This window comes from Gopherus evgoodei, chromosome 14, assembly GCF_007399415.2.
Source record: "Gopherus evgoodei ecotype Sinaloan lineage chromosome 14, rGopEvg1_v1.p, whole genome shotgun sequence".
NCBI lineage: Eukaryota > Metazoa > Chordata > Testudines > Testudinidae > Gopherus > Gopherus evgoodei.
The window spans coordinates 21,257,577-21,270,189 of NC_044335.1; the positions used below are offsets into that span (position 1 = coordinate 21,257,577).

General features: G+C 49.6%; 1 protein-coding gene across 4 annotated transcripts in view; it reads right to left on the reverse strand.

The window, feature by feature from the left end:
• Positions 1–5,232: 5,232 nt before the first annotated feature.
• SRC (SRC proto-oncogene, non-receptor tyrosine kinase) overlaps positions 5,233–12,613 on the reverse strand; it is a 74,060-nt gene continuing 66,679 nt past the window's right edge. For all 4 annotated transcript variants that reach the window (XM_030533469.1, XM_030533472.1, XM_030533471.1 and 1 more), the window contains 2 exons: positions 12,415–12,546; positions 5,233–11,930 (listed from right to left, as the gene is read on the reverse strand). In XM_030533469.1, the coding sequence (XP_030389329.1) occupies positions 11,722–11,930; positions 12,415–12,546 (341 nt within the window). In that variant the 3' untranslated portion in view covers positions 5,233–11,721. The remainder of the gene's footprint in view (positions 11,931–12,414; positions 12,547–12,613) is intronic.

Sequence of the window (12,613 nt, forward strand, 5' to 3'; positions counted from 1 at the left end):
GACACAGCTGCCATAAGCCACGAAGACCACCCCATATCAGCATGCCCCTGCTGGCAGTGATTTGGCTACTCACATGAAAGCGTACAGACCCCCTAGTCCCAGCCCTTCGCACCAAGCACAGATGAAACTGACCCAGGGTCCCTCCCCCCAATCTCTCACCCCTAACCAAGGAGGAGGCAGGGCCTAAGCTGAAGGGAATGGCAGCTAGTGTCACTTCTACCTTGTTCAGCATTGTCCCTGGCTGCAGCCGAGTAGGCGGGAAAGTGGCAGGGTGCTGGGATGTGCAAGGGGTGGGGGTGGAAGGGGATAATTCCCAAGGTTATAGCCCAGCTCCTGCCAGAAAAATGTCAGCCGCTCCCCTCTGCTCCCAGCCCTGCTGGCGTCGCTCTTCCTGCCACAAAGCTCACCTTCCACTGGCCTCCCCCACTTGCTCTCTCCACTGTCCCTAGCACCTGTTTCTCCCAGCCCTAGTGGCTCGGTTCCAGCGCTTGGTCGCTCTCCAGTAACATTGCTCTTCCCCCACCCCCATTCGTGAGGCAGGCTCCAAGCTGCTGTGTTGCTTGCTACAGCCACATGATTTGCTTCTTCGTGGTGCAAAATCGATTTATTGTCTTGTAAATGGCTCGTGGTTTTGACTGACTGGGCTAGTCCCCAGCCAGCAGCTGCAATTGACACAGGATTCCAGGTAGTTAGCTCAGAGACTCCATTGAAAGAAGGCTCTAAAAGCTTCCCCACCTCCCATCCTTCCCCCTAAGCCTGGACTGTCCAGCCCCACATCCCGTACAGTTGCCCTGCCTTCCATTTCCATGAACTACCCCAGGAGGAGAGGCCTATAAACAAGCAGCACCCAGTGCTAGCTGTTATTTCTGCTACAATCATTGCATATTATAGTTCCGTGAGCCACTAACATGTTACAATGGAAGCTTCAGGGAATCCCTGGCTGCCTTGCAAGGGTGAGAATTTTGCTAGGGACAGAATCACAGGGCCTGGGCCAAGCATGACTAACCCCACCACCAAAGTAAAAGTACCCTCTCTCTGTCCCTATCCCCCCAGTCCCGCCAAGGGAGGCAGCTGGAGCCTTTAACCAGTGCTATAAATGCTTCTTCCTTTCTCAGCCTTCTCCCACCTTGGGCTGAACAGAACCCAGTGCTGAACCGCTAAAGAGAAGGAGAGCGCCCCCTTCGCTGCTGGCAAGAGCAGCATGATCCAGAGCCTTGACTGCATGCTGGGTGCCACCGAGCAGAGGGGACGCAGCATAAGGAGGAAAGAGGAAGCTACGATTTGTTTCCGTCAGGGGCCAGGCATGCCCTAGGGCTTGCTTGACAGCCTGGTGCAGCTCCCTCGTGGCATGGTGATAAGATCCCAGCCCTTCCACACTGTGGCCAAAGCAGGCTCAGTGCTGCTAGAGGCTCTTCTGAGGGTTAACCCAGTTTGAAGCAGGGGAGAACAGCACCAGTGCAAAGAGCAGCTTGGCCTGTGGGCACTAGGGTGTCTCACTGGTGCAGGTCCAGTGATGGGTGGGCCTGGAGCAGACAAGGCTCAGACTGGCACCCTGGGGAAGTGGGGATGAGCTACTGGGACATGGATCCTTTCCAATCCATCTCCATCTCATACATGGGAAGTAGGCAGAGTCCACAGGTGCATCCCAGCAAGCACCATCCCCCCTGGGAGGAGGGGCTGAGGAGTGTACAGGCCACAAAGCCTGGACTTCCATCTTATCCCTAGAAGATGCCCCTCCTGGACACGGGTAAGGTAGGCTGGTGGACAGAGTGTGTGTCAGCTTGGAGTGCCACTGCCCAGGTTCCTCTCCCCCCCAGCTCTGAAGATGGGTCTCAGATGCAGGTCCCCAGACTGCCACCCGACTCCTCTCACTAGCCTGAAAGTGACATGGGGAATCAAAATCTCAAAATTGTTAAAGAAAAAGCAACAAATAACCAAAGTGTGAGTGCAGAGCTCCAAAAATGAAGGCAGGAGCCTGCAGCTGGCCCTAGCACAAGTGAGGGTATCTATCTCAATGACTGCACATTCTGGTGTCCATAGTGCACATTAGGCTTCGTGCTGCAAACACAAGAACTTGGAGCGGCAGGGAAGGGGGATCGGGGAAAAGGCAGGAGCTTGGTTTTATTCACACAAAAAAGGCTGCAGTGACTGGAAGGAGCCTGCACGGTACTAAGGAAATCAGAATGAAAGGCCTTGTCCTGGCAAGGGGGTTGGTCCTAATCCCAGCCATCGGTGTAGATGGGTTCGATTTAATTAAAATGCTACTGGAATGCCTCACCGCGTCAGTGGAGTTTCCCCCATGGGTGGTTCTACTTCCCCTGCTAGAAGTATTGGTGTGGCTGAGAAGGGATGGCAGAGCACACCGCACCAGCTAAGCACACAGCAGGCATCAGAAAAGGTCTGTACAAGTCCCCCCCCTGGGTAAAACAATCTGTGTCACACCGTAAATCCAGAAGCAGCAGAGCTGGTTGGCTAAAGCATCATAGGGTGAATGGGAGGCAAAACGTTGTGCACACTGGTGTGAGTGAAACCTAAACAGTGAATCAACCGGGGCTGCCCACTGGGGCAAGACAATGGAGCCCGGTGGTAAAAGGTCCCACAGAACAGCACAAACACCTGTTAAAGGCCAGCAGAATAGAAGGGACATCAAGGCAGTAGGGTGAGTAGGACACACCTCCTGGAGCAACTGTCTCTGGGCTTGCTGCCTTCATTATCTTGTCAGAAGGTAACTGGATCCTAGGGTTTTTTGTACAGTATCATAGATTAGCCCACAGCTCTCCTGGCCCAGGTAATCTTGTTAGAGGATTACACAGCCACCTGCGAGTCACGCACCGCTGGCTGATGGATACACGAGTGAGCCTAAAGATGGAGAAGTGGCAGAGGGGAGCTTTCTCTGCAACATCTTGGCAGACCTGGAGTTTTCACAACAGTCTGATGCATCAGGAGCGTCCAGGCTCTCAGAGCACGCTGCTGCAAATGGACTGCTCTGCACTGAGGGCAACCTTCTGCACAGACCACGAGTCAGTCATGGATTCCATGATTTTACGTGACCTCTGCAACTTCAGGCTCGGGTGGCAGGACTTGGCCTGGTCTGCTGTGATTTATTGTTTATTGCCCACATCCTGTCCCTGAGCTCCACTAAAAATACCCCTCACAAAATCTTAGCCTTCGTGATGATCAGTCCCTGGCCACAAGGGGGCAGTGGGGGAGCAAACAGGGAGACCTGTATCTATGACACCTTGGCCCATAACGATAAGCGGATTTTCACAACAAAGCAGAGCCCAGGACATGCCTTCTATCATAGGTAGGGTGACCAGATATCCCGATTTTATAGGGACAGTCCTGATTTTTGGGTCTTTTTCTTATATAGGGTCCTATTACCCACAATGCCCATCCGGATTTTTCACATTTGCTGTCTGGTCACCGTAATCGTAGGTAAGGTTGCCAATTCTGGTTGGACGTATTCCTGGAGGTTTCATCACATGACAATTTTAAATTAAATATTAATCTTTAATTCCTGGACACTCCAGGCCAACCCGAGAGGGTTGGCAACCCTAAATTTGTAGGCTGTAGATCACACCTTCAAGTGCATTCAAGAGGCACAGGCACCAGCCCTTTGCTACAGTGCAAATCCAGGGGATGGTTCAGGATATAAAGATCAGAGCTGAAATATTTAGAATCGCTAGAAATGTAAATACCATCAGGACTTATCCAGCCTCTGCCTTCCCTAGCATGACCGTGAGTTGCTCTGGGCTGATGAAGCAGTTGCATGTGGACAGTAAGGATCATGCAAACCGGGGTCAACTGCAAGGTTCATCTGTTTGGAGCAGCACCTGATCCCAACTGCTGCAAACAGATCAACTTTGCAGTTGACTCCTATTTCTAAAGTCTACCTCATCTCCAGCCCCTTTTCCATGTTGGGAAAATTCACATGCAGCTGTGATCAGATTAGTGTGAATCTTGTTATCTGGCAGGACAAACACACTAGATAAATGAGTTAATGTAGTAAGATAAGTAGCATAGATCTGTTCCTAGCACAGCCTACACCATGCGTACATTACTTTAACAGACATGTGACTTGCTGTCTTCATTCAGCAGTCTTGTTGAGGTCCTACAGGGAGAAGCAGCTGGAGGTGAGCTGCAACCCAATCATGCCTCCATCTGCATTCTATTGTGGCATGGCCAGCAGGATGGCCTACACTCTCCCCCCTGAAACGCTAATGCAGATGGGAGGAGATGCTAAAATATGCAGCAAGAGCCTCTGGCATGGAGCACATCAAGCATGTTGTGTTTATTTGAAAAGAAAACCAGCTCCATCCAAGTGTGTCGGGGGAGGGAAGATTCTCCAGCTCCTTCCCAAAGCTTCAGCACACACCCATGTCCCAGTACCAGCTGGAAGAGCTGTAAATCAGTGAGGGATGTGATTATCTGCAGGCTGTGCATCCAGGATGAAGCAGCTACTAGTGTTAAGGCCCAGCTCCAACCTGCATTAATTAACATTTAGAGGACATATAAAGAAACCAAATTTTGTAGGACCACTGCTAGTCATCCCCTCTCCTTTTTTCTGGGGAGCAGCAAAAGCAATACAGATTCAGTTTGCCAGTAGTTCCAGCTGCTTTAATATTTGTACACAATAACCCAGCTCTGCCGCCAGTAGACTCCAGGGACTTCACATTACCCTACCCGAGGAGCTTGTCTATTCTCTGATAGAGCAGAGTTAATTTTTTTGCAGGCCTTCTGGAAGCCCGTTCCCAGCAGGGCAGAGGGATTCACTAAGGCTGTGTCGGCCCCGAGATGTTCATTTGCAAGGAAGGAGTTGTTGGCTCAGCAGGCTGTGATGGATTCAATACAGCTGAGTGTCGCTGGCTAGAGACATGCTGTTGAGAAGGGCACCGACTAAAGCTAATAGTCTGATGGGCATTGCTAGTACAATGCCTGGTAAAACTCGCTGCCTTGACAAAATCTGAAAATTTAAGTTGATGGATTGGGGAAGAAAAATGAGGTTACCTAAGGAGAGAGCCAGCTACTCAAGTAGTGTAAAGCATCCTAGCGCCAGTGAAGTCAACAATCGGTATGCCAGTGAGTGCCAGCTGAAGTTTGGCCCAAGATCTGTAAGAGGTGCTCAGCTATTGCAGGTTGGAGCTCATACTTGTTTCAGGATGTGCACTGGCACAGAAAGCTACGCACTGCTGCACATACAAGAAGCCAATCTTTTCATTCATACACAAGATACAAGTTTTCTGGTGAGGTGTGTGTGTTTAATCAGACAAACTGCAAAATATTTACACCAATATCAAAGTTTCAAAGAGTCACCACCTCCCACTCCACAAATCTGGGGACTTTAGGTTTTTCCAAAATGTTTTTTTATCAAAAAAAAAAAAAAAGAAAAAAAGGCAAGGGGGGTGAACTAGATAGTTAGATACTCAAAAGGCAGTGGGGTGGGGAACAGGGAAGACAGGCAGATCACCATGTTCTCTGCATAGTCAGCAGCCGGAAATTTTACAAAACACTTAACAAGTTACAATAACAGAAGAATACCTTGTACGGTGTTATTTCCCTGAATCAATGCCAAAGAGCATCAGACTCACTAGGTAAAGAGACTCCTCTTTAGTTTATTGGCTTAAAAAATAAAATTGGCAAAACACACAGTCTGTCCATCCTGCTGCCTGCAAGTATTAGTCAGTTCCAATGCCAGTATCCAGCCCTAAGAATAACAGACCCTAGGTTCTCTCGTGTCCACACACAGGAGGGTCACCCTGCTCTACCACACTCTAGATCATGCACAATGAAGAGGGGTTTACTCTGAACCTGGGACAAAAAAGAATTCAAAGAATCCTGCTCTACTCTTCTTCAAAGCTTGCCAAAGACAGGGAACGAGAGCATCTCGTGTTCACTTAAATTATTAATACTCATTATTGCTACACCAGCTGTAGTAAAATCAGACAGAGCTGGAAATAATCCATGTTTAAGTCATTTTGTTCCCTAATCTTCCTTTGAAAAATGTACATATTAAAAAAAAAAAAGAGTCTTTTCAGTATGTACATCTTCCAGTGCCGCCTCCTCTCCAGCTCCCATCGGCCTGCTGTTCTTCAGCATATTCCAATTTTTGTTTCTGAAGCAACAATTTCTCCTTTGTGGTAGGTGTTTAAAGATATATCATGTAAATTATACAAGCATCATTGGCACAACACACACTTAATTCCCCACACACACACACACTTTCTTTGCATGTTAGAAACCTTACCAAAAAAAAAAAAAAAAAAAAAGGGAAGGGGCAGGAATCTGATCTTGCTAGTAATTAGGATTTCTCCACAACTGCTCAACATATGCAAAAAACCACAGAACATGAAAAAGGGACCCAGAGTCCCTGCTCATGAATGCAGAAATCTAGACACGGCAACTTTTATGCTGTGCAGAAGGACCTTTTAGTCCAAAATTTACTTAAAAGAATACAGAAAATTAACATTCTAACCAAGAAAGGTAGGAACTTTTCTTGGAGATGAGTGGAAACTCAGCCTTTTAGAGAGAGAGAGAGAGAAAAAAAAAACAGGTTTAATAAATAAGAGAAATGCAGGGCCAGGTTTGTGTTTTCATCAGTCCCATTTTCCCTGAGCTCCTGGGGGAAGGAATGCCTAAAAGGAAGATTCTCATTTGGGTCCCAGCAGCTCTGGGAGAAAATGAACTATCCCTCCCACCATGCCCAGGTTTGGAAGAGAATGCCAGTAAAGCTCGATTTCTAGCCACTTTTGAGGGGATAGGTTGGGAAGATAATGACCTCATCCCTCTGCACCTGCTTCTCCCCTGCTGGACGGGGAGGGTTTTATTCTAAGAGGCCAAGGCTGGTGCCACCTCAGTTAATGGGAGTTGTGTCCTGGATTTCAGTGGGATCTGTACGTGGCTGCAAGAGCTCAGGAGAAGGCGGCTTTAAAAAGACTCTACAAAGCCAGGATGGAGTCACACTCCACCTAGTTTTTTGACCCTAATGATTTTTAATCACAAAGGCATATCAGCAATACAGACAAGATACGCGAGTTAAAGCGGATCTATAATAGCAGCACTGTTAGAATATCTCCCAAGGTTGCTTGCATTGTATTATGATCAGGCAGGGGTACAGGGGACTGAAGGACAGATCCCATTGAAACCAACTGGAGTTTTGGCACAGATGGCAGTGGAAAGAGGATTTAGCCCACATGCAGCCAGTCATGTCCCTGTATGCACTTCTCTCACCCCACTAGCTCCACCTGGGGGATTCACCACAACTGCCAAGACATTTCTGCAACTTGCAGTTGTGATACACATGGACCTGGCACCTAGTGGAGGTTTGGCTCAATTGCCCTAAAGATGGGGAACGATCCCAACATGGAAAAAGCGTTAGGGCCATGATGGAAGAAAATGTATGGAAAATACCAAAGCCCACTTTGCTCCACAGGCTGGGGTGGTCGGGGACTGGAGGAAGCACATCAGAATCAATCACTTGAGTCCACTTTCAAGGTCATGCGTGGCTGTGCCGCATGCTTTTCTAGGGTTTTTTTAATCTCATGTGCTTCTGAGATTTCACTCCCCATTTCTCCAGGGGAAGGATTTGTGCCTGCCCAACACTCCCCAGAAAAGTAGTTCTCCTCTGCATCAAGAACGGGCAGCTGAGCCAGACCAAACCCAGCCTTGGGCAGAATGGATCATTTTGAACCATGATGCCAGCCTGTAGTTCTGGAGAACAGAGGGTCAGGGGTCACTCTCAGCCAGTGTGCCAAAGCACCCCACAGGCCAGATGCCACCTAAAGGAAGCAGTTAGGACAGCACTTGTTTGAGACAGCTAAACTCTTTGGCCTGCTTAGACCATGCATTCCTCACAGGTTGGGCTTGGAGCACAGTCCCTCAGCTGCCAAAGGGGTTCGGTCCGTGGGGATTACTGGCACACTGAAAAGCATCCAAAAATACAAAAACGAGCGAGTAATGACAATAACCAAAGCCTTGCGGGCAAACGGCAAAGAATTCCAGTTACATCCAATGCAGACACGAGAGTTACCTTAGAAAAAACACATGCAACTAATTCAACCGGGGGCTCTGGGTGAGCACCCAGGCGACTCAAGGGCTATGTACAAAACCAGGCTATTTTACAGCTCATTAGAAGTTCTCCCTTTTAAGAAGCCATTACCCCACAGAAAGCTGCTGGGCTGCTCCAGTTGAACAGCGTAACTTTGCTAGAAAGAGGTGATTTAAATAGGGCTTCAGTGGCTGCTTGGGTTTTAGAGTTTGTTTAAAGAATCATCCATCATGAGGTGAAGGCAGGGCAAGATGGGTCATATAAAATGGTCAAACTCAGAAGCATCTCCAGCCCCTGTATGTGACGTAGGAAAGGGCAGTCCTGCAGCCCCTTTCTACCTCCCCACCCCACTGAGCGCCCTCCCTTCTAGAGGTTGGCCAAGTGCATCTCAATCCTGCTCCAAGGACAGGCCAGCACCACATGGGGCTTTATGACTGGAACTCATTTAGAATGAAGAAACCCTTCAGGACTGAGCAGGTGGGATCTCACCCGGCACATCTGGAGACCTGGACCGAAGACCAGCCAGCTGCCTTGGCCAAGCATGGGGCAGTGTCTTTTGTGTTCTCTCCTGTCTTTGGCACAGCACCTGCCCATTAATGACACTTAGCCCATATGGGCACCATTTGCTATTCCACCTCCCTGTCTCTTGCATTCTGACATTCCAGATCTACCCCAAAGGGGGAAAAAATGCTGCTGAGCAGCAAGAAGCCTTTCTTCTGCAGCAAAAAGAGAAATGAGATGCCTGTTCCTGTGGCAGGGCTTAGGCCTCACCTCCAACACAGGGGTGTGCGCTGCCAGCACACAGCTGCATTAGGGCACCATATTGATATAGAGCCCCATGACAGTCTGGAGTTAACAAGAGTTGGGGTTCCCTTCCTCCCTCACTGAAGAGAGTAGGTTTTCTGCTTAGCACTTTCACTGAAAGGCCAGGCTCACTCTCCATTTTAACACTCCCTGCCGCAGATCTCAGCCCAGCATTCCTCCCTTGTCCGTTTGGGACCAGTATCTGAGACACAGATCATTCATTTGCAGTGTTGTCCTAGAGTGCAACTAATGACCTGAAACCAAGTACTGGGCCAGCCCAGCTCTTACCGCCCTGCATACAATCCATCCAGCTGCCTGTTCTCCCTGGCAGCTAAGAGCAGATGGAGAGTTGTGTCTTGACCCGTGGCTACTGTAATCTCTCCTGCACCATGACTGACTTGGCTGTTGATGGCCTATTAGCTTCTCTATCAGGGTAAGGGTCACCAGAAACCCACCCCCCTTGACAGCAGCTTGAGCTAGAAGTGGTGTCTGAATCTGCCTTCCACCAGCTCTTTCCACCTGAGGAAACAGCAGAAGAGAAGATCAGTAGTGATCTGGCAAGAAGGGATTCCTTAGAGATTTTAATAACTATATACACACACAGGGCAAAGCTTGCAAACTTAAGTCTACTGTTTATTCACAAGCCTGATGAAAAATACAACCAGCCACTTGTGTGTCAACTGCTGTCAAGGTAGCCTCTGCCACGTGGCTGCATAAATACACACGGAAGCCACTCATGCACCATCAGAGCACGTTAACTGCGAGCAACAAGCTGTTTGCTGAAGAAAGTACCTAGATCCAATCCTAGAGAGTGCTGAGCAACCTGAACTCCCAAGGATTTCAGTGGGAAGTGAGGGCTCTTAGCACCTTAGAGAATCAGGCCCTTCCTCCTCCCTTTCCCCACCAAGGCTTGGAACAGATTTTGCCTGATTTCTGCATTCATGGGCCCGAGGCCAGTTTGCAGCAAGGGCACCACGAGGCCAGATTCCAATACACGATGAGGCAAGGAGGTTGCTTCCCTACCTTGCCACACTGCACACAGGGCAGGTGCAAAGATCTCACCAGGATTCCAGAAGAGCTCAGCTCCAGCTGCTGAAGCCTGGGGTTGAGTGGAAGCACTGAACTAGTGATCTTCCCCGCAGAAGCCCTTTCTCAGACCCTCACCCGCACCCAGGGAAAACAGCCATGGAAGCTAGGCTAAAGCAGCAGAATCCAGAGTTTTAACTTTTAGGCAAGGTTTGGAGTTTAGGTGACGCCCCCTGGTAGCTCAAGATCAATTATGGAGCGAAGACGGAGGGGGAGGCCCCTCGGCTCTCAGGCAGAATGGAGATTTCACCTCCACCCTGAATGCATCCATAAGTAGTTCTTGAAACCACACCCCCATGGAGTGGGTGATGCACTCCCGGGATTCTCCCAAGCTCAGCAGCCTGCGGAGAATAGGACAGTGGGGCATGGCCAGGGCCCCATTACCTTAGGTAAGAAGCTAGCTCCACATCAGGCCTTGATTCAGACACAAAGAACCCTTTTCTGGGCAGAGGCTTTCCTGACTGTGGCAGAGCTGACACCAAAGTGTCCCAAGAATGACCGCCCCTGCTTCTCTGGCACTAAAAACCTTGCAGTAAACTAAGATGCATCTGAATGAGTGGAATGAGGAGAGGCAGGAGGGTCTGGCTGGGTGTTCCCCAGGTGAGCTGCTTAGGGTGCTGGCTGGAAGACCAGGGGTACTTCGTTGACGAATACCCCTCAAATCAATAGGGGATTGGCAGCAAAGGTAAGAAAAAGGAGGGGTATCCTGCCCCATTGGCATTTGCCTTAGTGTGTCTCTAAGAAGTAGTCATCAAGATTACAAGGTTCCCTTCGCTGGGTCAGACGAGACTGGAAGACAGAAACCTGCAGCTCATGATCTAACGTGGTCCTGATACAAGTCAGAAGTCACTGGACCCATGAGTAGCAACACTGAATACTAATGCAGCCGCATGTGCAACGTGGCCATGAAGTCCTTCTAGCTCTCCAGTAGAACCTTGTCTGGGGAGAAGAATCACCTCAAGAGCCTCCAGGTCTCTATGGCACAGTCAGCATCCCTGATCCAAACTCACATGTGCCTGGGACCTGCATCAGGGAAGGGGGCTGGTGCTAGTGTCCCAATGCCACAGCCTATACACCAGCAGGATGGGGCAGTGGAGACCGAGTCATGTGAGCACTGAAATGTGAACGTTCTCTCTGGAAGAGTCTCTCAGTCTGATACCACAAACATTCCTGTAGCGAACTGCAGCCAAGTCTGCTCTGGGAACGGGTAGGGAGCAGAGAGGTATGGGAGGAACCTTGTGCTAGTTTAAAAGAAAAGAGAGGCTGGAAGCTGCGTGATCGGAGATTGAAAGTTGTCAATCTATAGCACTAGCATCCAGTCCCAGCAGAGCCAAGCGCTCCAGTGAGAGGCAGGCTGCAAGGAAGCCAAGGTCACTGTTAGGCAGAGATTGTATAATGCCTTTCATTGCACTTCAGAACTACTAGGAGGAAGACTCCTGAAGGCCCCTCCAGCTTCTGCACAGATCTTCGCTCCTGGGTTTCTTCTGGAAAGGCTCCTTCTCCAACCTCCAGTCACTGCACGCAGTCAATTCCCTTCAGACTCATCTCCAGGTCAAATGGCCACACTTTGTTAAACACAGACCATAAATCAGTAATTCGTGATCAGGAGAACCCAGCCCCCTCCACTTTGCAGGGCTAAAAAGCACCAGTCCCACCCTCTGGGAGAAGGGCTAGTCACCAGACCCAGACTCTGCAAGGAGTTCCTGAGATGCCGTGTGTCTTGTGACATGTGCATGGACACACCAGGAGGAGAGCAAGGTCTTTGGCACCAGGAGCCATCCCCACGTCTATAGATTCTCGCCCGGCTGGTACTGGGGCTCTGTTGACGTGAAGTAGTCCTCCAAGAAAGCCTGAAGGTACTCGAAGGTGGGCCTTTCCTCTGGGTCCTTCCTCCAACACTGGCACATCAGATCGTGCAGCGATTCAGGGCACTCTGGAGGACACGGCATCCGGTAGCCACGTTCCACCTGGTCCAGCACTTCCCGGTTAACCATACCTGATAGCCAAGAGAGGGAATAGTGAGACATACAAGGGCTAGCTGACTTGACTAAGATCATGTAGCTAGTCTGTGGTAGAGCTAGGAACTGAACCTTGATATTCTGCTAGCTAGATTTTCCTCAGTCCTAAATACAGCCCGTCACTCACTCCAAGCATGAATGGGAGAAGAACCTGATCCAAGGCAGGAGGTCCGGGGCTTCACTCAAGGCTCAAAGAACATCTTCGTCCAAGTACAAGACCCCCTCAGGTCTTTCCTACCATGGGGAAGGCTTCATTATCCACCCCCATCCCTAAGCAGTGGCAGAAACTCCATAGCAAGTTTCTCCATTGAGATGTGCCTAGGAGTCACCATGGCAACTTAGACAAAACACTGCTCCATAGATCAGCTGGGATCTGCCACAGCCTGAGCTGATATAAAGAGCCTGCAATGGTCAGTGACTGCATAGGATCTCCTGGTGCCTACAGTCGGTACCTACTCTTACCTGGGTATGGCACTCTGCCCTTCGTGGTCAGCTCAGTCAATAGGATTCCAAAGGACCAGACATCTGACTTGATCGTAAACCTGCCATACAAAGCAGCTTCCGGGGCTGTCCACTTAATAGGGAACTTGGCACCTAAGCAACAGAGATAGAAAATAAAATTCAGATGCAATCACCCTGTATGTCCACTACAGGAGCCTCC